This window comes from Vulpes vulpes, chromosome 9 (assembly GCF_048418805.1).
Source record: "Vulpes vulpes isolate BD-2025 chromosome 9, VulVul3, whole genome shotgun sequence".
Taxonomy (NCBI): Eukaryota; Metazoa; Chordata; class Mammalia; order Carnivora; family Canidae; genus Vulpes; species Vulpes vulpes.
In genome coordinates this window covers 42,821,122-42,846,549 of record NC_132788.1, presented here as the reverse complement: position 1 = coordinate 42,846,549, position 25,428 = coordinate 42,821,122, and the positions used below count along the sequence as shown (strand labels likewise).

General features: G+C 38.4%; 1 protein-coding gene across 13 annotated transcripts in view; it reads left to right on the top strand.

Annotated features, from left to right (window-relative positions):
- KATNAL1 (katanin catalytic subunit A1 like 1) overlaps positions 1 to 25,428 on the top strand; it is a 114,547-nt gene that overhangs the window by 76,439 nt on the left and 12,680 nt on the right. For 12 of the 13 annotated variants that reach the window (XM_025996737.2, XM_025996736.2, XM_025996738.2 and 9 more), the window contains one exon: positions 468 to 4,246. In XM_025996737.2, the coding sequence (XP_025852522.1) occupies positions 468 to 666 (199 nt within the window). In that variant the 3' untranslated portion in view covers positions 667 to 4,246. Of the gene's footprint in view, positions 1 to 467; positions 4,247 to 25,428 lie in introns of those variants that run through there. The other variant, XM_072719916.1, reaches the window with a different exon arrangement.

Below are 25,428 nucleotides of genomic sequence, written 5' to 3'. Positions count from 1 at the left end.
GGAATTCCACATCCACTATATGTAGATACATTCAAGTTCCAGAGAAAGAACTTCTTGGCTTTTCCTCCTCTAATTAGGTTGTACACAAACTGGTATAAGATTTGAATTATCTTAACATTAGCTTGTGTGTTCATTTTTAAGTGTGTAGTTTAGTATTTCAAAACTCTCCTTCTGTTTCCTAACTTTTTTGGCTGTCTCTGAAGAGCAAGTGGGGAAAAGAAAATTCCGTAATATCTGAGCCCAAACTAGACTTTTAGGATTCATTAATAGTATATTTTATGTTTAAGTCATTTGCATCCTGTTTTAACCTTTTCTGAACCCTCAGAATATCTCTGAAATGGGAAGTTGTGAGCAGCATCAGAAAAACATAAAATGATCTTTTGAATGTTTTCCTTTAACTTTGTAACAGTTAACAGTGTTTAAAACATTTTGATCAGTATGTATTCACTGATTTTGTATGTTTTTAGGGATGCCTCTTTAATGGCAATGAGACGGCGAATCAATGGCTTAGGTCCAGAAGAGATCCGTGCACTTTCTAAAGAGGAACTTCAGATGCCTGTTACCAAAGGAGACTTTGAATTGGCTCTTAAGAAAATTGCTAAGTCTGTCTCTGCTGCAGACTTGGAGAAGTATGAAAAATGGATGGTCGAATTTGGATCTGCTTGAATTTCTGTCAGCTCTTTCATTTCTGGTATTTTTATTTATAAAATGTGAAGAAATTCCCTGCAATTTTTTTTAAAAAACAAGTTTAGAACATTTCATTGGAGAGACTTTTCCCTTAAAGGAAAAAAACCTAAAACCACAAAGAATATAAATATAGCTGGGAAAGAAGAAAAGCTTACATAGGGAGCCTGATAGTCTCCATCACCTGGCTTTGTGCTGGTACTCCATGCGTTAATATTGCACATCCAAAGCAGTATGTCAGGGAGGCTGAAGAGTGATCAGTATGCTCTTGGAGAAGCTTGTTTACAAAGGGTTTTGAAGGACCTCTCTTTCGCACTTGTACTTGTTGGTTTTTGTTTTTTTCTATTCTTGGCTCTGAGCATGAGGGACCTATATATGTCGACTTTTAACATCAAAACTGGGTTTGTGTCAAATTCATTATTGTTAAAAATGATAGTTTTGAATTAAATAAGGAATTTGTTAGTTAAACCTTTAGAATTCCACTCTTACTGTCACAGTCTATCATATAGTTGAATTTTTAACCCTCTCCTCCCCTACCATTTCTTCTATTAGCTATCTAATCATTTATTCAGTTTTATGATAACCTCATTCCTTGTGGTCTTTGAAGTGTTTTGTCAGATTGTTTCTCTGGTCTTTAGTATTTTTTGCTGGTACTTATGTGGGAAGGGTGGGATTGCATAAGATGCACTTCTCCATTCTAGAATTCTGGATTTATTTTCACTTTTCTTTCAATACATTCAGATAAGTCCTTTATTTTCCTCAGCTCTAACATTGATTTTTGCTGAACTTGACTTTCATATTCTAAATAAATACTTTGGTATTCTAAAGAAGTCCACTCTCTGTGGCTAATGCAAAACAAACAAACAAAAAATCTTTATAGTTTTCCAGACAGCTAGTTTAACAAAATAGCATTGTACTTAATGAGTGACGTTCATTTGAAATTTTAAAATTTCTTGTCTAGGTTGAGAACTTAGACACTACATATAGTAAGAATAGAATAGAAATCTGACATGCGCATTCAGTTCAGCAGGGGTTAGATGATAAAAAGAGGCCAAAAAAAGTAGATGGTGTGTATCTAATCACAAGTAGAATATCCTGTTGTTTATTTTTTTTAAAGTTACATTTATCCCATTTAGGTTGGCCAACCTGTGCTTTAATGGTGATGCTTTTTAAAGTTTATACTTGATGTTGTCTTGAATTCTCCATTTTGGAGAGCACCCACTGGTTTAAAACTAAAAATAATAGAACTTTTTAGACACTTAACAAAAAAACCCTAGTATCTTGGTTTAAGAGAATTTTTTTCCCTGTTAAGAATTATATAATTTTCAGATAACTTAAGTCTGATTCAAAACTCCAGTATTTTATGCAATGCTATAAATTACCCCCTTTCCTCTGAGGCATAGTTTATAAGAGTTAAAATTATGAGACATCATTTTATTTTAATTGAATTAATTTATTTTAAAAAATTGAAATAAGTTTTATTTATGAATTTTTAAAATAAATAAATGGTCACACTAAGATAACCTTGCAAACTGTTGCTATCCAGTAACATTTTTTTTTTCCTGAAGTCCTAGGGGCAGCCATTAAAACATACCTGTTTTGATTGCTAAAACTTGTTAGACTGTTTTTCTAGGTCTTGTGTTATTTGTCTTGGCATGTATTTCATCTTTTAAAAATTCTTCATGGATAATGATATGGTAATTACGATTTTAAAAAATTACCAGTCAAGTAGTATTTGGACACTCAAGCTTCCTAGAAGCTTATCTTTGCTATGATGGTGAATTAGGTTTACTTTTTTATTTCCCTCTTTCTCATTTTGTTCTGTCAATGGATGGGGAATGCTTTGTATTTCTTAACTCCCTTCAAGGATCCTGAGGAGATGGCTCAGGTGTTCTATCCAGCCATTACTGTACACAGTATGTATGCTGTCTTTATCACAAGATGGTATGTTGCCTTAGAATGAGAAAATTTTGGTGTTTTGCTTTCTTTTTTCTATGTTGCATTATCAAATTAGAACAATTTGGTTCCTTTACATCATCTGAAAACCTGATATCTTGGGCTCTGCAACACAATTATCTTAGGACTGGGTTTTGTACTATTCCGTCTTGCAGATATCTGATCAGATAGTTCCTTTGTTCAGCGGACTTGCATTGGTTGCTTACTGTGTACAAGACCCTTGGGTGGAAGCTTTGTGGCTTACAAAGTTGGACCAGGCTGTGCAGTTCTGACTGGGCACTTTCTATAATTACACTGTGTTGCTTCTGGCTCCAACTAATTAAATGAGTTCAAATCTTAAAAGGAGAGGCACAGTAATCTATATATATGCTTTGGAAAGATAATATATACAGGTTTTTCTCTTTTTCTCCTTTAAATCTGCTTTAAAACAAGAAGTTTGTTTGAACAATGTATCATAGATCTATTTTCATGAGCCATTTCCCAAAGTTCATGTATATTATAAACATGTACACTTGTAATTATGGCACATGTGTAATTATGATAAACATGTATGCATGTTACATGTTTATGGTAAATGTTTTGCTCTCATAATCATTTTATTTTTTAAAGGAACTTAGTGTTGATGAAATTACCAGACAAATGACTTTTAAATACAGGCTGAAGCCTTCTAGAAATCCACACAGGAAAATAACGATGCACAGGCTTTTATCTTCTAGTCAGTGGCAGTGTAGAGATTCTAGAATGATCAAAACACAGTTTGGGCTTGGGCCTCTGTCTCCAGAAAAAGCAAGACTGCTTGGAAGAGGAAACATGTTGTGGTCTAGCTGCATAATTAGGGGCTTTAGTTGAGCTCTTGAGATTGCAGGTTTTATGATGTGATATTTGACTGAAAAGTATAGGCTGAAACCACTAATTACCCAAAAAGTGAGCAAGCAGTATCTACTATGAACAAACATACAGGTATTTCAAGAAAAAAATATGTGCATACAGCTCCAGTGTACAATATAATTGTCACTCATTCTCTTGGCTCTATGTAGCCTGACTCTACTGAACACAAAGTTACTGATATTCTTTAGGTTTTGCACAGCCTGAGTTTGTGTGAGCTCCTGCATTGGAAGTTTCTTATATAGTGTTGAATCTATGATGAGAATTGTAAAATGGCATAGTTATGTTTCCCTCTACTCCACCCTAACTGGAGTTAAAGTGAAGGACTTAGGCAGGTATTTCATGTTGTGTGGGCTTTGGCTCCTTCAGTATTATCTTGATTATTGAGTCCTTTTTGTGTATTTGTAGATCCCCACTCTTTCTTTTATCTTAGTTAATAAATCACCTTAACCTGTATCCTGTGTGATAGGCATAAAATATTAAAGATATCTGCTGGCCTTTTCCAAGAAAGGGCCACATTAACTTGAAGGAAACAATAGTAATTTTTCTTCTGACATTTTTCTGTGTCTTTTGTTCCTTAATTGATTGTATGGTATTTTTTACATATCACTTAATCTGTGATGCACATAATATTTATGTGGATCGAAAAGTTTGTCACAATAGAAAGAGTAGAACTACATTTGGAGGGCTTGTTAGGAAATAAAAATATTTGAACCTCAAATGTTATATTCTCATCTCCACTAATTATTTTTGCAGAAAAGGGTAAAAACTCTGTTATAATTACTATATTTACTTATTTATACTTTTAAATTGGACTTTCCATACTTATTTATTTAATTTTTAAAGGAAATTTGCTTTTAGTATTGTTTCTTGATGTAGAAACTGTATAAGTACTTTAAAAATAAAATCTCTAAGATAATAGATACATTTTTAATAATTCGCAAATTAACAGTAGTTCTTGAAATGTTTATAATGTTTTCTGGCTCCAGACAACTCTTTAACTGGATGGTATTTCTAAATTTCCAAGTGACTTGTTTGTTAATTAAAAAAAAAAAAGGATAATTATTAAGGTAATGGCATTTATTTTTATTTTACCATTCTCATTTCTTGATCAACCTTATTTCATATATGTCTATAAATAACGTGGATATTGCTTTGTCACTGGCAATATGTAGGTTTTATACATTTGGAAGTTTGGCATAACAAATAGGGAATTAGTATGAAGGTGTTTTCTTCCCGTAAAAGGGCTCCTATTTAATTTTGTGTTCATAAAACACACTTTTTGTTTTACCACCTCTGAAATGACTATATATTGCCCTTTGGAAAACCTGAATCTTTGCACTTGTTTTTTCCAGAGTCTACCTCAGTTAACCAGGCATAGTTTTAGGAAGGAATGTACTGAAACCATATTTATATTTTCTTCATCATCTATGCAGACTTGTTTGTTTAAGCACTTCCTTCTCTCTCCTCTTGTCCTCCTCCCACTACATTTTTTTTAATCTTGAAATTTTTATTTAAAATAATTTGCCTTTGCAAAGCCATCTATTCCAAATTAAGCCTCTGAAATGTCTGGAGGACTCTTTCCTTTTTTGGTGTGCTTCTTTATTCAGATGTGTTTTGTTTCAAGGAGTCATTTCAAACAAGACACACTTCTCATAGCTTCATAAATGCAAACTTAATGTAAAAATCTTGGAACCCAGTTATTCTTGTGTCCATTCTCTAAGAACCCACGTATTTTTTGAAAACACAAAATAGATACATTTTGTGTATGAACAGACACAGGTCTGTTCATGTGTTGGTACAGTAGCTGGGAGTTGCCTTCAGTTATCATCGTGTGGATAGTTTCCAGTAGATCATTACATGTTAAGATGGTTTGTGTCTGGTTAAGATTCTTGTTTCAGTGTTTGTCTCTCAGTGTTTTGAACCTAATTAAAGAAAAAGATGTTTCTAAATTGTTATCCCTTAAACAGTGCTTTTCCTTACATTTTGGGCTGCTACTTTACTAGTCCCATGAGCTTAGTTGTCTGTGTCTAGGTTCTGATTTGGTAATAAATTCCTAGAGTGTTGCTTGTTTTCTTTGTGGTTCCTATTTGATCTACAATCACTGGTCCACTTAACTGCCACCAGTGAAAGTAACAAACCCCTCACCAGTAAGGAGTGACTTTTCCCAGAGTTTATGTTCTTAAAAACCACATATTGTAAAACTGACTTCTTTTGTTTGCCGTACATTACACTGATAATTTCAGTGTTGATGCAGATAAGGTAAGAGTGGCTTTTCAGTTAATTCTAACTGGTTTAGTAAATATTCTTGGCCTTATTTGTGTAATATCATTGCAAAATGGATGTTCCATATGGTGAATTTTCCAGATGACTGTATCTTATTTTGTAGATCTCCCAAAACTATTTTTTAAAATTTGTACTGTATTTTTTGAGCAGTGTAGATTTGCGGAGAATCTCAACAGTGAGGTGAATTCTTCCTCCCTTCTCTGCTCCCCTCACAATGCTCCAAGCCCCTTTCTGATATTTTGACATCTCACCTTGGTATATATACTCTTGTTATGCTTGAATCACTATGATACATTATTACTAAAGTACATAGTTTACCTTAAGGTTCACTCTGTGTTGTACAGTTCAGTGGGCTTTGATAAAAGTATAATGTCCTATATCTACCATTACAAGATCATACAGAATAGTCCCTGGGCAGTGATTTTTTTTTTTTTTTTACACTGCCTCTGTAGTTTGCCATTTCCAGAATGTTATATAGTGAGAATCCTACAGTTACTTAACAATTTGCACTTCAGGTTCCTCCATGTCTTTTTGAGGCTTAATGGTTCATTTCTTTTTATCTGTTACATGGATGTTCACATCTGTTTGAGGGACATCTTGGTTGCTTAAAAGTTTTAGAAATTGCTATAAACTGCTGTGAACATTCATGGGCAGTTTTTTGTGTGGACATAAGTTTTCAACTCATTTGAGTAAATACCTAGGAGTGTGCTTTCTGGACTATATGTTAAGAGTATGTTGGACTTTTGTAAGACACCACCAAACCATATTCCATAGGAGCTCTACCATCTAGCATTCCCACCAACAGTTGAATGAGGGTTCCGGTTGCCCCACGTGCTCTCCAGTATTTGGTGGTGTCAGTGATTTTGCTACTCTAATAAGTGTGTACTGGTATAACATTTCTGTTTTAATTTCTGGGTCTGTAATGACATGTTGAGCATCTTTTTTCATATTCTATTTTTAATTGGTTTTTATTGCAACTTTGCTGAAATGTATCATACTTGTTCTCTGACTTTGTAAAATGGAGAACTTGAACTTACCCTTTTCTTAGTGATTCAGAGTTATCCTTAAGTTATGCTCTCCTCAGCAGCTAGCAGATGGGGTAGCAGGGCTTTTCTGCCTGTCACTAAATGGTCTTTGAGTTTTGGTTGTTTCCTCTTATTTAAAGCATTTTTACTCTTCTGTTTTCAGGCTGACAACTTTTATTCCTCTTCTAGTTCCTCCCTCCAGTTTGTAGTGAATCCAGTGAAACAGTCATTAAAGACTTGTTAGGATTATGGATAAGTTAGGAGGACAGCCCTTTGGGGATGAGGAGTAAGTAGTAGGGAGTTGGCAGTCTTTGAGCTTTAGTGCTTTGTGTCATTTCTCTAGGCTGTGGTCTTTTTAGCTTTATCTTTGGTTGCCAGAAGTGTTCCTAGTAGACCCAAGTGTAAAGTAGATGTTTATACATGATTATGTTCTGTAGTTGTATAATATTTATAGCTGGAAAGCACCTAGCATCAGTTTAATTCCACGGCCCCACCCTTCTGCCATGACTGTTATTAAGGATTTGATCTATTTTTTTAAAGGATTTGATCTTTTAAAACCTATTAAGGAAAAAAGTTCGATAAATGGGACAAAAAATAGGGAACATTTGTGGCTAGAGTCTTCCCACACCCTTCAGTCCTTGCCACTTTCTCCAGTGCATGTCTCCAGTGCTGCCTAGTGATGTGACATGGTGACTGCTTATATGGAGGAGCGTACTTGAATGTTGAGGTGTTTGCCCAGAGAAGTCAGGAATGTAGTTGGAAACTGTGGGGGAAGGTATGGCCAGCATCAGCTGCTGCCTTGCTAATGGATAGCCAGAAAGGGCTGTGTGGGCTCTCAGTTCAGGCTTGGATTCTGGAGGCTAGGGTCAGCATGCTTTCCTTCCTCCCTGGCTGGACTTGACCTCAGGCAGATGCAGCTGCCTGCATCTATGCAGCCAAGATAGACACAGACACTCACCCAAGATGTGTCCAGCTCCTTGCTCACCACCGTTTGTCCTATTACATGAGGGCAGGTGAGAAAGGAATCAAGGGAGAGGAGCAGTGTGTTCAGTGACTACTTCCTATCCTCTTTATGAACAGAAAAGTTTTATGGCCAACTCTTCTCTTATTTTTTTCTAAGGTCTTCTCTGGACCTTTCATGTAAGTTTTGAGAGGTGCTTAGCAGCAACCCAAAGCAAATGAAATTGGGAGCAATGACTTGGTCCAGTCCTCTTTATCTTACTGTGAAAGACCCAAACCCAGAGAAATTTTACAATCTGTATTCAGGACCACATTTTGAAGTGGGAAATAGGACTTGTATCTGTTTTGGATCTTGATGGATGCTGCAGATAAGCTTTAGAGAAAGTAAGCCAGGCAGTAGAAACATTTCTTAAGAACCTTTAAGCATCTGAAGCACGATGCCAATACAGACTATTCACCCAAGTTAGTGGTAGTTATTAAGAAGTATAAGATAAATTGACATTATAGATTGGAACTAACATAATATTTGCTATGTGCTAGATACTTTACTTTTATTGTTTTATTAAATCTGTACATTGGCTGTAAGCTATACCATTATTTCCTTTTTGGAGAAAGGGAAACTGAAGTTTATAGAATGACTTATTCTAGTAATCAGGCCCCTGAGAAGTGGAAGAAGGAATAGAATTAGGTCAGTTTAGTTCTAGAGCCTATTCCTTTGCCATATTCCAGGATTACTTTTAACAGTGTAAATGCAAAAGTACTCAATTCTTGAAATAAATGTTATGTCCACTCATTTTTCTGATGTAATTAATTACTCTTACCTTCTCTTTCCTGTAATTTTTTTTTAAGATTTATCTGTTTACTTTAGAGAGAGAGAGAGTGAGCACAGAACAAGGGAGGAGCAGAGGGAGAGAGAGAGAACCCCCAAGCAGACTCCCTGCTGAGTGTGGAGCCTGATGTGGGCACCATCCAGTAACCCTGAGATCATGACACGAGCTAAAACCAAGAACCAACTGCTCAAGTGACTGAGCCACCTAGGCGCCTCACCTGAAATGCCTTTTTTTTTTTTTTTTTAAACTAGGAGACTTAGGCTTTTGTGTTGTGGGATTGAAATGAATTGGGGAATGTCACTGTCAGAGCTATATCAGAGTATAAATATACACCTACTTGTTTTTCAGGAAAGTCTTTATTGTATGAATCAGTCATTCTGAAAGTTTCCATGAATTATATTTAGACCACCAACTTAAAACAACATAAAGCTCTATCAGTTATTTTTATTAATAAGATCCCCGACAGTGCTCTGCCCACTAGATGACAGTTCCAGAGTCATTAGCTGTATGTATGATCACTGTCAGTTACCAGGAGAACTGCCTCTGTGTACTTGGCCCTGGGTTCGGTGTCTGTAGCACTATCCCAGAGCTGAGTTTGGTTCTGAATGTTCAAAATGCTTTCAATTAGCACATCTTGAATGACTTTTTTAGACAAATAGCTAATCATGGTGTATGACTACTGTATTACAGAACATAAATCCTAAACTATAGTGTTAGTAATTATTATGTAATTAGAGATGGATGAATCAAGCTTCATTTGCAATTTGTTAAAATACCTCAAGCTATTTTTCAAACATTTTGAAATGTTTTGTAACATTTTTCAAATGTACTTTACCAAGCATATTTGCTCTAATTTTTAAACCCTTGTGTATTTTAAGGGAAATTTAATCCATATGTTTGATTCATTTGCACTTAACTCATCAGAGATATTTTTTTAAGAACAATTTGGTTTCCAAGCAGCCTTAGAAACCCTTGTCATGAATTCCATCAGCCTTTTTAAAAAAAGCCTTTTCTCGAGTCAAAAACTTTTTTCCTCTAAAGGTAAATGTGGATGAAATATTTTAGTTGGGTTAACAATGCAGAGCCCATATTTCAAATTCTAAGATAGTTCTGAATTTAGTGTAATAAGTTATTCTGCCTTTACTGAAAGCCCTCGCTTCATTTGTTTCTCTTCAAAACGGGTCTCTGCAAAAAGCTTGTAATAAATAACAGTGTGCTCTCTTGAAAACACAGTGCATTGGCGTTTTCTGTACTGCCTCCCTAAATTCATAGGTGACAAATGTGGGTTGATCAGACATATCAAATGATGAAATTAACTATTTTGGGGGATCCATCACATGTGATGAATATGTATATACATTCAAATATACATGTATACATTCATAAACTGCTTAAATTCTTACAGATTATTTTTTTTCACCTGTAGTTACACATTCTAGCAAGACATTGTATTCTGGATTAAATTAATAATTAATTGGGAAATGACTATAATTGTTCTCCTCTCTCTTCAGGAATATTTCTTACCTCAGATTTAGTTCAACAGGTTTGTGTTGCCTAGGAGTTGGTCTGTGAGTACAGCTTTTCATGCAGTTTTAATTCAATGGGGTGATTGTATGAAATCCTCCTAGAAAGAGTAAGGTCATTTCAGTGAAGGTAAAAGGAAAATATGTTGCCAGCTAATTGGACAGTATGTCATACACCAGAGTGACTCTGGGAGAGATTTGCTGAAACATAGCAACAAAGGAATGGAGCTAGAAATACATGAAAAGAAAGGCACCAATTTCTTGGGTTCTCATTAGAGAATTGTGTGCAATACATATTTGCTAATCAAAAGAAATAACTTCTTTAGTTCCAGTTCTTGGTGGAGACTCATTTTTTTTTTTCTCCAAATTCTTTAATGTGGGATGAAAGCAAGGAAAACATATTTTCTGTACTTTTCAAAGCATACCAATTTGTTACATATTTTTCCTAGTTTGTATGTAAATGAACTCAATATTTTAGGAAAGTTTTTATGATTAATGAATGTCTTTTAAGAATTAACACCTATTTTTTTTAATTCAAATCAAAATGAAAAACCTCTTGCATGAGGGGATACTTTCCTTTTTACCTTGTATTTTTCCACAAGGTAAATTGTGGAAATTAAATTATTTTCCTTTACAAAGGAAATATGCTTACAAGATTTTTAAGGTAAATTTTAAAAAGCAGTATTTATAGAAAACAAGTAAGTGCCTGCTCTTCTGTCTCCCAAAAGCCCTGGGCCTGTAAGTCTGTCATAACTGGACCTCCTCATTCATCTTCTAGGGCATGATTATCCTGGTCACTGTCACTGGTAGTCTGGAACAGTGTTCTGCAGACTTCTGTGATGATGCCTCTCCATCAATAAGATATTTGTGAACTTTCTGCTCTATGTTGTTAGTTTGCAGAATATTTGTAATTTGCAGTAGTATTTGTGTGTAATTTATAACCATATTCATAAAGTTAGAAAATTTAGACTGTAAACATGAAAACACGGGCAGATAATTTTATTGGTACAAAATGCACTCAAAATCATGAAGAATATATGTACTGAGAGCCATGAGATTAAATATACTTTCTTCTTTTTTTTGAACTATGGCCTCATGAGGTACAGTGATTCAGTATATGTCAGTGCTTTGTTTAATTACAGTTGTAGTTGAAAAGTTACTTCATAAAAGTACATAGATCCAAGTGAAAGAAATAATAAGTCAGTGGCTGCAATTGTAAGTCATGAGCTCCATTAAAAAATGATGTAAAGAATCATGCTCACTGGGGCACCTGGGTAGCTCAGTCAGTTGTCTGCCTTCAGGTCATAATCTCAGTCCTAGAATGGAGTCCCCTGTCCGACTCCCTGCTCAGTCTGCCTCTCCCTCTGCCCCTGACCTTGCTGTGCGCTCTCTCTCCCTCTCTCTCAAATAAATAAATAAAATCCTTAAAAAAAAAATCTTGCTAATTATGCAGAAGTTTTCATTTACCTTTGGCTAAAACCTGTGAACTGCTTCATGTGGAAGATTTTTAAGGAAATTGGAAATTTATTTCAAGTGTAAGTTGCAGATATTAGAGTTTTTAGTCAGAGACTCACTGTTTTTGGCAAGAAAACCATGGAGCGGTGGAAACATCTACTCAAGGTTAGGAACTAGGTCTTCCTTTTGCCTGCCTCCCTGATCCGCATGTGCCCAGGAATTCCAGTTCTCAGGGGGTCCCACCAATGGTTTTCTCAATTCTGCTCCATCTGGACATGATCGTCCTTGAATGCCTTGGGACAAGTGTAATTCTGCTGTGAGTTTTCCTTTTCTCAGTCTTAAAGTAATTCCTGACTTGGAGATGTGATATGAATGTCACTGTCCATTTCTTCCTTTTCATTTGTCAGGGGTCCCTGTGCCAACGTCCACAGCAGCTTCTGTGGCTTAAGTTCAGAACTTCCCCTACAGAAGTGCCAGTTGTGGTCCTTCTCTATCTGCTGTCGGCTGATGAAGGTGGTGCTGCTCCTGGATGGCCTCTCCTCGCTTGTGAAGGAGGAAGGAGTAGGAGGACTCTTGAGTTAAATGTGAATGGAACTGTCGAAGGGAGAAATAAGAGTAGAGCAGAGATTCTTAGTTACTAACTGGAAAGTGTTAAGGTATGAGAGTCAGACTAGAAGGGAGACTCGAGGAAGGAGGATATGGAGTTTTCAAAGGGAAGGAATCCCGCTGTATTCTGTGACTATATAAAGCCTGCCATGTATCACAGATGTTTGGTCGTATTTGCACTGTGTATACTCTGGTCAAAACCTCACTTTTGCTGTCTGGCTAGAGATCTGTTAGCCATTTACACAAGGGGCCAGTTGATTGGATCATGAGAGGCCTTATGGTATTGTGAGAACGTCAGCTCTGGCGTCAGAAACCTGGATTCTAGCCCCAGCCCCGCCACTTCCAAATTTTGTGACCATGGGCAGTTTACTTATTCTCTCTGTGCCTCCGTTATCCCACCTGAAAATGGAGATAATAATAAGATAGGACTGCTGGGGAGATGAAATGAGATACTGCATTTAAAGTGCTTATCAGCTTCTGACACTGCAATAAACTCTCAGTAAATGTGTGCTAAGCTGGCACATGACGGGCTTTCCCAGAGCCAGTTGCTGAATATTAAGGAATTCTGCAAGTCTTCTAATCATCCATAGCTTGGAATTGACCTCAGTGGGTGTATTTATACCATGGAAATCAGTAAACACTACTACAAGTTGAGGCTTCCTCTGCACACTCCATTCGAGAGCCAGTTTACTAGCACACCACTGGTTAGCTGTTTTTATTTTGTTTCTTCTTTTTTCTCTGCAAGTAAAGCAGCCCTGCATGCCTAGTCTAGCTTTTTGTCAGTCCAGTCCCTTTGAAATAAGTGGATGCAATGATGAATAATATTCCTAACCCTTGCCAGGCATAGTGAATAAGGTCAGATTGATTTGCCTTGAGCCATTTTTGACTTGGGGTAAATGGCTGTTTGGGATCTGCCAAAATTAAGGCCACTCTCTTTTTGAGCTAGACTTTACTACTTTTATTGCAGTATAGTAGAAATCTGAGGACACCAGAAATAGACCAAAGTGTTGCACTACCCTTTTATTCTCTGAGGCATACAGTCTGAGCTCCATCTAGGCAGTGTGCACACTGCTTTACCCTTTTGCCAAAGATGAGATTCTCTTAATTGTCCAAAAGGTTCTGAACCCCAGAACTGGCGTGGCCTACCTAGTGGTTGTAGACATGTATACATAGAAACATTTTGCCAGGCATTTGTGGGAACTGTTTGGCTATTTTCTAGCAAAGGTGGTAGGGGCAAGAGGAAGAGGGGTTTCTGTTCTCACTTCTTTTAATACCTTTCCTCATCCAAAAACTGGAGTTTAGTGGTAGCACCCATTTAGAACTCTCTTGCCTCAGCACATGATCACATTTCTCCTTACTTATGATAGAAACAGAAAAGCAAGCATGAGTTCTCAACAAAGAGGCTGTTTATATCAGGAATTTACAAGCTACACACTGTTTTTCTAATTGCAGATGTATACACATGTAGAGGATCACACAGATCCTTGTGTACCTTGCTTAAGAATCAAACTGGAGTTGTAGGGTGTTAGCCCCACTTTTCACAAGGAAGAAAAAGTGTTAGATGATGTCAGAGGGTCTCAGATTCCATAGAGTGGAGCCTTCCAAGGTTTTTCATGTAAGGAAGTTTTCTGTGTTAATGCAGGAGGGATTATGCAGGAAGGGGTCTGGAGGACCTAGCCAAGACCTATTTTTTTCATCTATTTCTAATTTGAATCTTATGCAAAGATTATTATGTAGGTCTATTTAGACCTTTATTAAGTCATTCTACTTACTGAATGCCCAGCAGATTCTAGATAAAAACCCTTCTTTAAGGAACTTGTCCTGCTAGAGAAAGCCCAAAAACAAACCATCACAGAATACTATGCATTGGTAACAGTGAGTATGTGACTAAGAAGTGATTTAGAGGAGGAAAAGGACAAAGAAGACTTCACAGAGGACATGATGTGATGTCAGCCATGTTCAGAAACAGGAAGAGAAGTTTGGCAGGTGATGAGGGAAGGACTCCTAGCCATCATCACCTTTCTGGTATTTTGTATTAAAGTGATGGTTGTGTTTTATTAGAGCAAGTTCTTTAATCCCGCTAGTTCTTCACTACGTGGTGAGCTCTATGAGGGTAGGGAGCAGTGTAGTCATTGCTTCCTGTACTTTGTATATTGTAGCTTCTTACATCCCAGTGGGCATTGAGCATCTATAATCATACAAGGGGGTCTCCGTTCTTCACTGTGACCCTGTAAGCAAAACCGTTCTAAGGAACATGGATATGAAGAAACATGTTTTCCGCAGGATGATGGCAAGGCCTGGATTTGAAATCAGCTCTGAAGCAGAAAGCCTAGAACAAAATTGAGTGTCTAGTCTATGGACATGGTCTAAATAAACACAAATTTCATTTTCTTTTATTTCTGTGTAGCTTCAAGGCACCTTATTGTGATTCCAGGTTATTGTATTGATAAACTGCTTTGCCTATGTTCTCTACTGGGATGGTGGCTGCTCTGGCCACAGCTGGCTGTGGAGACACAATGACAGTGTTCCTCTCAGTGGTCTGATTTGTGTGTGCCGTGGATGATGGTACAGCACTGCAGCCACAGTATTGTCCCAGTGCTACAATATTCCCCCTTGTTCTTCCAGGATCACACGCAGTCTGTTAGTCCATCTTGGAGTAGTCTGTAGGGTAGAGTTTTTTTCCACATAGGAACCAAGCCTACTTTGTAAATCAAAAGGCACTTCTTAATTTGCAGTTGTATATTAAATTCACACATTTCAGATTGAAATTCGCACACAATCTATTTTGCATTACTCACACTTAATAGTAATTTCTTTTGGCTATTGCCCTCAGGCTATATAGGAAGGAAGAAAAAGATTTGAGCTCTCTGTTTTGACTATGTTCACAGATTGTAAATCTAATTGGTTCTGATTTTTTTCCCCCTCTTAAAGTAACACACACTTTCTGAACGAAGTCTGATAAATGGGGACAGGTTTGCCTTATTACCGTGTTCACTTTACCTAAATTATCCTGTCAATTCATTTGGAAAATTCACCTGTTTTTCTGCCCTAATTTGCTACATCAAGTTGATGTGTGCCACTAATAGAGATGATATCCACCTTGTGAAATGGCGAGGAAAATTATGTCTGCATTAGATAATGCTTTAAGATGGACCTATTTCAGAGTTGGAAGGGACCTTACAGATCATTGAATTCAGTGTTTCCTGTACTGAGCTAGAGAATCCATTTGTTTTTTTGAGAAATTTTTAAATACTATGTTCTCATTAGATGAACAACCACAAAAAATCTAAGTACAGACCTCTCTGAATGGAGAACTATCATGAAATTTCAAAGGTTACACGACTTGGCTCCAGGAATAGATCAAGGTTTCCTGTAGACCTAAAGGAATTTAGCAATAGGCAGTGGCCTGGGGCCTCTAGATGGTTAAGACCAGGGTCCCTCTTCATCACACTGGACTCTAGTTAGGTATATTGAAGTGAGGGCATAGCTATGATGGCAGTGTCATGCCATCCCCAAATTGCCGTGGGAGGCAGCTGGTTTTACATATTTGAATTGTTTTATATTTCTGGTGTCCTTGGTGCTATTTGAATTATAAGGCTGCTGTGGCCAGGAGCTTCCATTCTGAGAGTACACAATAGCCAATCTATCTTATCATTCTTTGAGTATTTATGATATATGCCCAGTGGTGAGTGGTGAATCAGTCAGCTTTATCTAGGTAGGACTGAGATAAATGAAGCAACCCCAATGTTCTGGTGGCTTGTGTTGCTTACTCATTTAGGTATGTCATTTGCAGCTCTTCCTTGGTTGATTCTGCTCCCTGCATTGTCTTCATTTTGAGATCCGTGATGCCTTCAGTAGCTCCCCCTATCTTCATGACATAGGGAAAAGACCAAGAGGGCTCAGAAGCATTCAAAAGTTCTTAACTTCAGATGGTGCATGCATTACTTCTTCTGTGACCCATTGGTCAAAATAAGTCACATAGACAAAGCCATTGTCTGAAACTGGCAAATACTATTTCTGCAAGATGTCACATGTCAGTAGATGGAGATGTATAATCCTCTTCCAGAGAGGAGGTTGAATAATTGGGAATAATAATATACTCTACCATGGGTGATGTCCATCCACCCATGCAGTTGTCCACATCATGGTTACTCATCATGCTGGGTGACTGGATTGCTCAGTTTGGCTATTTTTTATTTTCATTTTTTCTTATTTGAAAGTTTTAGAATTGAGAAGCCAGATAGCTTTAGGGCTGAGTGGACATTTAGAGACCTTGTCTTGTGCTCTTGTTTTTCTTGTTGAGGAACTGAGGCCTACTAAGGTGATTTGCCCAATATTACAAGGCAAGGTTTCACTACGGTACTCTATTCACAACATCCACTTGTGAAAATGTTAGACAGGAATTGCCGCTTTGCTAATTGTAGAAGAAAACAGCTTTGTTGTTCCTGAAATCATACCCCATCTGAGAAATCAAGAAATGAAACAGAACCCAAGTGGTCAATCTTGGAATGAAGACTGACTTAGTTTTCTGTCCATTTTCTTTCTAACCACCTTTGTAATAGGGGCAACCTATTTAAATTTATGATGTAGCATCTACAGAGCACCAAGAGTTGTTTAGTACTATAGTAAGTCACAGTTCCTGCCAAGGCAAATTGTGTCTCTGTTTTATAAATAGTCTGCGCCCTGTGTTTATTTGATTTAAAATAAAACCTGTATGTAGTACGTGGTATGTTTCCTTCCAGCCTTTGTGTGAGGGAACAGTGGGCAGATGACTCCTGATGCTGGAGACATTAAACAGAGGGCAAGCTGTGCAGTGGGTATTCCATAGGCTTCTAATGTCCTTATGGTGCTCAACTGATAAAAATAACCCAGCACTGCCTTTGGGAAATGTGGATGGCCTTTCTTCAGCCACTGGCTTTCCCAGCACCCCATTTCTGCTCTTCAGAGATTTCACATTCTGAGGTCAATGACAAATGAAAAAGTGATAAAACAGATGGAAGTGACTGGAGGAGCTCCCAGGCAGAGGACCATAGTTGGGAGACAACAGAAAGAGACAAAATAGATGCTGCCACTCCTTTGCGGATGGGATGGTTCTTACTCACAAAAGTGCTTATTTCATGAGAGGCCGACAAATAGATTCAAAAGGAGAGCACATGCGATGATTGCTTATGTGCCTCAGTGAGCCTTTAACATACAGTGTATTCTTTTCCCTGAGGGGAAGCTCGCAGGCAAGCACCTATAGGTGAATGACTATACAAATCTTGATCAGCAGTTCTGAAATCTCTTAGAACTGTGACCAGAACAATTTAAATGTGTTTGTGTTTTATCAGCGATTTAGACAACACAAGTCACAAAGCACTGGGTGTATCTTGTAGAGTTTCAACATGGTTGAGGTTACATGGTATATAGGGTAGAGCACCCCCTCCCTGTACGCAGTTTCCTCATACACATGCTTTGGCATGTGGAGATTGGAGGCAAGATTAACCTGATTAGATTTTGAAAAGGCCCATTTCTGTTTTTTTCTCTTCCCTTTACCTCCTAAAACATTTTACCCATGTGAATCAAGTGCCCAGTTCTTTTGAGTTATCTTAAACCTCATGCTTTGACATCCCACTCAGCCTGTTCATATTGCATCAAAACAACACCCCAACCGCTGTATCAGTCAGAGTGCCCTTTCCCTAGGTGGTAGGTGTTAGAAAAGCAATCTGATTAAATTTTATTACACCTGTTGACATTGTGGCACTTTGCATATTCTACTTCTTCAGCTTGCTTTCCCCAATTTTTCCTCACTTTGGCTGCAATTCTGAATTACCCCTAGGTATAAAACTTACATACATCAAGGTTCTAGATAGTCAATTAGGGTGATTACCAGAACCATTTGGGAGCTCTTAAAAACATACATGCCTATATGCCCTCCCTTGAGATCCTGATTTTGTGGGCTTTGGAATGATAGAGATGTCTGGATTTTTAAAAAAGCTTCCTGGATGATTTTAATTGAATCATCTATTTCTTTGCTTCCTTGGTAAAGAACTCTTGCATAAGAAGGTCTGCTTTTCTCTTGTTGCTTGCCATTCTTGAGGGAGGCACTTTTACCATAGTATTTTAGTAATACTCCTAGAATGAGCTTGGGTTGATTTTGATTTTTAAAATTCTTTGGTTTCTTTTAAAAGAACCAAACAGATATTCTTAGACTCTATTCTCCCTGCTCAAATTCCTAGCTTGTAAATTCAGACACCTTCAAGGATTAGAAACACTACAGTGCTTGGAATTGCTTGGTTTAAAGAAGGGCAAAACCCACTCTTACACCTGATCTCATTAGATGGTCCTAATTCCCTTCCCCTTATCCCTTCTTCCTTTTTTAGGATCTCTCTTTACCTACCTCTCACCCCAGGGATTTTTTATTGTATAAGAAAGTTATTTCAATTGTTGTGAATGTCTTATCACTCCTATTTAATTACCACTTGGCACAATTGTAGCTGTGCATTTTATTAAAATATATTAGATTTGCTTTGTTGCAATTTTTATTTAATACTAACACTGAACTGTGTTTATGTGTTGCTCTGATACCATGCCTGTCTACTTAAAAATTAATAAAACAAAGTGGGACAGTTGTCTGGTAACATTTCATTTGTGTTTGACTGACAGTTTGGCACCATTGCAAAAAAAACCCAAGTGTAAACAACAGGCCTGAGTGTACTAGGCTGGCTAGAGCCAGATAGTTGGGTATTCTCATGTTTCATTTGGAATTTTAAAGCAGTTGCAATCTCCCCAACCTTCTACCAAGATAGAGTTGTGTGTGTGTGTGTGTGTGTGTGTGTGTGTGTGTGTGTGTGTGTGTACGTGCCTTTTGGGGCAGAGGTGGAAGAAGGATCTTTGCCAAGACTTTTATATCTCCATCCATGTCCTTATGGAAAAGGTAGAGCAATGTAGCCTGAATGATAGTTACATGGGTTCTTGGCTAATAGAATGACCATATCAAAGGGCATTAATTAGTAGACTTGTGCTGTACTAGAAAGAAGGCATAATACCATGCTGTGGGACCTTGTACATGACTCTGTTCTCCAAGTGTTTTGGTAGAAGGTGAAGATGAAGATACTAAATTTTGAGATGGCCCCAAACTGGGAATGACAGATTATATTGAAAATTATTAAAACATTTAAAAAGAGCTCAGTAGGTGGAAGAGCTATAATGAGCAAAATGAAATGTAAAGAAATGAAATGTAAAGAAATGAAATGAGGTAGAGCAAATGTAAAATCCTATACTTAATTGCTTATTGCACAAGTTAGGGAGACCTGGTAAAAGGGTCTATATGTCAAAGGCCTTTGCCACTATGTGTTACCTGAAGGGGTTCCAGGTAACTTCCCAGAAGTTCATCAAGAGGACACCAGAGGACCTCAAGGCAGGTCAGTGAATCTGGGATCTCTTGAGGGCCCTGGTCATCTAGGCTAGCGAGAAAAACCGTGGAACCCCCCCACACCCACCCAATAGTCTGCCATTCAATTCACAGCACTTTGTACCTTTCTCTGTACTTACCACAGTGCATTACAGTTAAGGTTTTGGGCATCTGTCTTGGCTTCTTAAGTGTAGACTTCAGGATAAGGACCCCTTTCCAAGTTTCTGGGGCCAAATGCCTGACACACACAGACTGGGGAGTTCAGGGAGTCCCCACCAGGAGAGATTTTTGTTTTGTTCACTGCTGCATCTACGGGACTCGGAACAGTGCTTGGCATGAGGTAGAACTTAATACGTATTTAATGAAAGAATAAATGACACATAGATGTTCAGTAAATCTTAGCCATTCATTCTCAATGTGATTATGGCATATCCTATTAGTAAGTCACTACTTGGCTATTCTAAAACCCTCAGGAGCTTCACACCCTTTTTCTCTTGATTCTCAGTTCTTAGTCTATTCCCATCTCTGATTACATTGGACATTTACTCAGAAAGCCCAGCCAGGGCAAGTTTGATGATCCTTTGAAAAGGTATACTCCAGAGGTAATGAATTCATTACTGGCAAGAAGTATGCACAAGGTGAAGTCAGATCTGGGTTCAAGTTCTATCTTGGATAGCTTATTTATGAGATTTATGACTTTGGTATAAAGTCTCTATTTTCCTGAAGCCTTTGTTTTTCTCATCTAAAAGAGTAGATACTGTATGTATAACACAAAGTACCATCTCAATAAATGTCACTATTATTGTTACTATTTCCCAAGGCCTTGGCTCAAGTAGGAGCCATGAGTAGAGAGGGAAAAAACTCTAGGAAGAATCAAGGAAAAAGAAATCAGAAATTCCTAAAGACTTGCCTTCAAGGTTTACTTCTTTTGTATCTATTAGACATGTAAGCTCCTCAGAGTGGGGGGAGAAATAGAGGCCCTGCATTGCAGAGGGAGCTAACGTCTCCATGGTAACAGCACATCAGATTCTGATGTGGGCACACCTGGTATTCTCAGGTTGCTCCGCCATATGGCACCCCATATATTTCATCAAGGAAGAAAAAGCACTACCTTGACCTCCCCCTGCCGCATAGGCAAACACAAGCACACATACACTCACACCCTCTCTGTCTAACCCATGGCCACTAAAGCGATACAAGCCATGTCATAGAGATTGGAAACACAGTTCCAAAAGCCATTCTTTGAAACAAAGGGCAAGTCATTCCTGCTTAAAAGAGGTGCCCAGAAGAGAAGTACCTGACAAAAACATTTTCAATTTGCCTTTTCTATGATACTGATGCAGAATCAGGCGTTCTCCCTCCTGCCCCAGCTTGCTAAGAAGGCAGCCCCACTGATCCAAAAGAATCTCATCCTTGACCGTGACTCATCTCATGACACCATTTGTAAAAGTGGCCTTTCAAACTCTCCCTACATATAAATGCCCATTAAATACTCTGCTTTGAACTAGTTTAAAACAAAAAAGATTTCCTGGTAGGATTAAAAAAAAAAAAACACCGACAGCCTGTAGTTGCCTATGACACAACCGAAGAATTATGGCTGCTTAGAGATTTCCTGCTCTGCTTCAGAAACAGATGTTTTAAAACTTTGCGTTGAAAGAGATGTCAGAAATTGAGGACAAAAGTCACTGTTCTCTTGGAGCGTATCAAAGTCTTCCTTCTCAATAGGCATCTTATTGATTGGGTTTCTTCACGCCACATTCCCCAGAAAGCCCATTTAAATTAACCACGCGTGCTCCTCCAGCATGCTTGGGTGCAACCACAGTGCCTTGTGTACATTATGCTTCATAAAGGGCCTTTGAAGGCAATGTCTTAAAAAGCCACAGTTAAAAAATGTTAGAATTTAGGATCTGGAAATGTTGGCTTACTTATGGTGCTCATGGTGGTTTTTTTTTTTGTTTTTTGTTTTGTTTTTTGTTTTTTTTTTTAGTACTTTGGGTAGCCTGCTGAGTAATAAATAAGAGTAACCAAATGTATCCATCCAACATGGGAAAGTGAGCTGTGCTCTATATAACGTCTATAGTTTATGTTTTGAAACTGGTTCAATGTGCAGCGTTCCTGGATCATTACTTAGCTTTAATTTGTGGGAAAGACTTTATGTTTAGAGCAGTAAAATCTTGTCCTTCCATGTCACAGCAACCTTTTGGCCATCTCATGGGCTGCTTCTACTTTCTCACCCTACTTGGTCATGAAGGAACTTCGTGAGTGCCTGTCTCTTGCAGCATATCTGATCTCTCCTAAACATGCCAGATATAGACAGACTTCCTTTTACAGCCAAGATGAAGCAGTGCCATTCCTCCCAGCTCCTCTCTCACACAACTAAAGGGCCATGGATATAATACAACAAACATAAGATTCCAAAAGGCAGAAAGAAGGCAGACTTCCCAGGGTTCTCAGGACTTGAGGAACAGCATGGTGGTTCATCCCTTGGGTTTCTCTGTTGCCTTCTATATATTCTGGACAGGGCTCTACAGAAGCTTCCAACCTGGAATTGCCAACAGCACAGACCAAAAGAATCTTCAAAAAAAAAAAAGTCTGTTCCTCATGGTCAAAAGACCAAGAAAGGGGTCACCTAGCAACAGAAAACCTTTCTGGCAATATTTGTCCTGCTCCAGCTAAATACCAGGAGGAAAACCCTGCCCCCAGACTTTCAGCAGGACCAAACAGGAAACTGGTCTTCTTCCATGACCCTTTGCCCTACAGAAGCAGGCAGCAGCACTCCAGTCTCCTGCTCAGTAGGGTTAAGCAGAGATCTTTGCAGTCTTCCATCTCTGACTTGGTGAAAGCAGGTGATGCCCTAATTCCCCACAGGAAGCTGTCAGTGGGCCAAGTGGGTAGTTGATCTTCTAGTCTCTGCTCAGTGAATGCAGGCAGTGCTCCAGTTTCCCTGGGTAATATCAGTAGAGTCCAGCAGGTAGTTGAGCCTGACACTTCCCCTGGTATTAGGGAGGCAGAGTGATGGAGGAGGCTAGTTGGCATGCTGAATCCCCTCTTCCCCTCTTCCTTTTCCCCAGTGTCAGCAGGGCCCAGCACGTTGCTGAGCTACTGCCCCAATCCTGCAGCAACAAAGCAGTGTGAGGGAGCCCTCAGCTTCCCCACTACCAGGGGTCTGTGGGCCCCTTGGATGCAATGGGCCAGTGGGAGTTGGCGCCCCACTTTGGGAAGGCATCAGTGGAGTAAGCCATAAATTTACAGATTCGAGACTTTGAGTGAAATCTAAATGGGATAAACCAAAATGGTGTGAAACCCATGATAAGACACATAATTAAACTTTTAAAAACTAGATCCTCCCCCCACAATCTTGAAAGCGGCCAGAGAGATGTGCATCATGTGTTCCTCTAGAGGAACACATGATGTTCCTGTAGAGGAACACTAACTCAAGTAACAGCAGATTTCTTATCTGAAACCAGGAAGGCCAGAAGAAAATGATAGAACATTTTTCAAGAACTGAAAGACAAGAACTGTCAACTACCAGTTCTATAACCAGCAAAAATATCTTTCAAGAATGAGGGGGGAAAATAGACATTCTCAGATAACAAAAAAGTAAGAGATTTTGTTGCTAGGAAACTTACTTTTTCAGAATGGCTGATAAAATTTCTCCATACATAAAGGAAATGATAACAGAAGAAGACTTGGATCAGAAAAGGGGAAAAAACATTAGAATGGGTTAAAAAAAAGGGAGGGGGTAAATAGACTATCCTACTTCTCATGAGTTTCTTAAACATATTGGAAGTTTCAACAGAAATTCTAACACCCATTTGATGTAGTGTTCAATATATGTGGAGAAGATTCTTAAGTAGATTTTAGTGGTGTGTGGATGCCTCAGTTGGTTAAATGTAAGACTCTTGATGTCAGCTCAGGTCTTAGTCTTGGGGCTGTGAGTTCAAGCCCCATGTGGGGTTCCTACTGGGCGTGGAGCCTACTTAAAAAAAAGAAGAAAAAAGTATGTTTAAAAATGGGGTATATAGAGGGATCAAAATGGAAATAAGGTTTTTATCCATCACTCACAAGTAGTTGGTGCTGATAACTGTAGACTGCAATAAGTTACATATGTATATTTTAATACCTATAGCAACCACTAAGAAAACTTTGCAGAACAAGATACTAAAAAATGTTATAAATATATCAGGGTGGAATCCTAAAACATGCTCAAGTAATGCAGAAGAAGGTAAAAAAAAAAAAAAAAAAAAAAAAGAGAAATGGTGGAATTAGAAATAGAAGAAACAAACTAAATAATGAAGTGGCTGATTTAAGCCCTAATTCATGAAAAGTTACCTAAAATGTAAATGGTTAAATATAACAAAAGATAGAAATTGACTAAGTGGATTAAAAAAATGACCCAGCATATGTTGTTTACAAGAAACACACTTCAAACATAAATGGTAGGTGGGTTGAAAGTAAAAGAATAGAAACAGGTATACCATGCAAACATTAATAATAGTAGTAGTAGTAATAAAAAGCAGAAGTGGCTGTATTAACATCTGGTTAAAGTAGACTTCAAAGTAAAGAAAATTACTAGAGACAAAAAGGTATATTACATAATGACAGAACTTTCCAGCCACCAGGAAGACATAAAGCAATAAGATAAAAGGTAAACCACTGCTCTGGTTTTGATGGCACATTTCTCTCTTCCTCTCTGGACCATAAGAGCCTTTGAAGACAAGATTCCCACCTATTGGTGTTGGCTTCCCACCTTTAGCCCACCACTCCCACCCCAGGAGGTACTTAAGAAATGTTTTGAGCCAAATGTAGTAGAAGTCTCCTGTAGTTGTGGTCTGGCTCATAAGAGCATCCTCATCTCTAGGAATGGCCTCAGAGGAACCTGTGGCTATTTGAGGAGCCTATGGCTGTTTGTGGCATCATTGTAGACTGTACCAACTGAGAGGTCACCTGAAGCAGAGCAAGTGTTGACTAGCTCACTCGACTTGAGGTGGTGTGGGAGCTTGCTTTCCCAAAGTGCTTCCCTTTGGGATTTTTGCTAGAGTCTCCCCTGGGGTAACTGGGCCCTAAATGTGGAGGGAATCTACCCTTCAGCTGCTCCACTGTCCTCTTTATAGACCCTTCCAAGAAACCCAGAGGTTCTTATGCAAATAACTTCCCAGCTCTTCTGAGAGATATATGTAGATTAGACCCCACAGTGACCCTACACAAGAAACCATATCCATAAATAATCCCAACTTTAAGACACACTGGGGTCAACCAGCATACCATTTGATTAAGTAATGCATTGAAATGCAGTGACAGTTCCCATCTCATGATTGGAATGTAAATCTGAGGGAGACTGGCCAGGAATAAATAGACACTTTTCTTGGTTGTATCATTATGATACTTGGTGGTCGGAAAGGAAATTATTTACTTGGCAAATCTCCACAGTGACATTATGAGATCACTGGTATGTTGTTAATGACTTCTGTGCTCTTGTTTTATGGGTTAGTATCTGCTTAGTGTCCAGAATTTATAGCCTGCGACATGGTGGCAAGTTTGCCCTAAGTCATCAGGACCCTCAGCAAGGAAGGCCAGAGCAAGTGAGACTGGCTGCAGAAGAGAGATTTTTAGGGAGGAGCCCAGAACCCTGGCTTCCCAGTCCAGTGAAAGTCAGAGATCCAGCCCAAACATTTCCTGACTGCATGCTCCCCAGTTCTTTCTGTGGTGCCATTTTTCACTGCTGGTGGCCAGACTTCAGATGCCAGTAGTTATTTTATAGTGGCACTCCCTAACCCAGGCCTCCTCCTCATAGCCTGACCCCGTGGCCTTCAGGTGGCTGCACC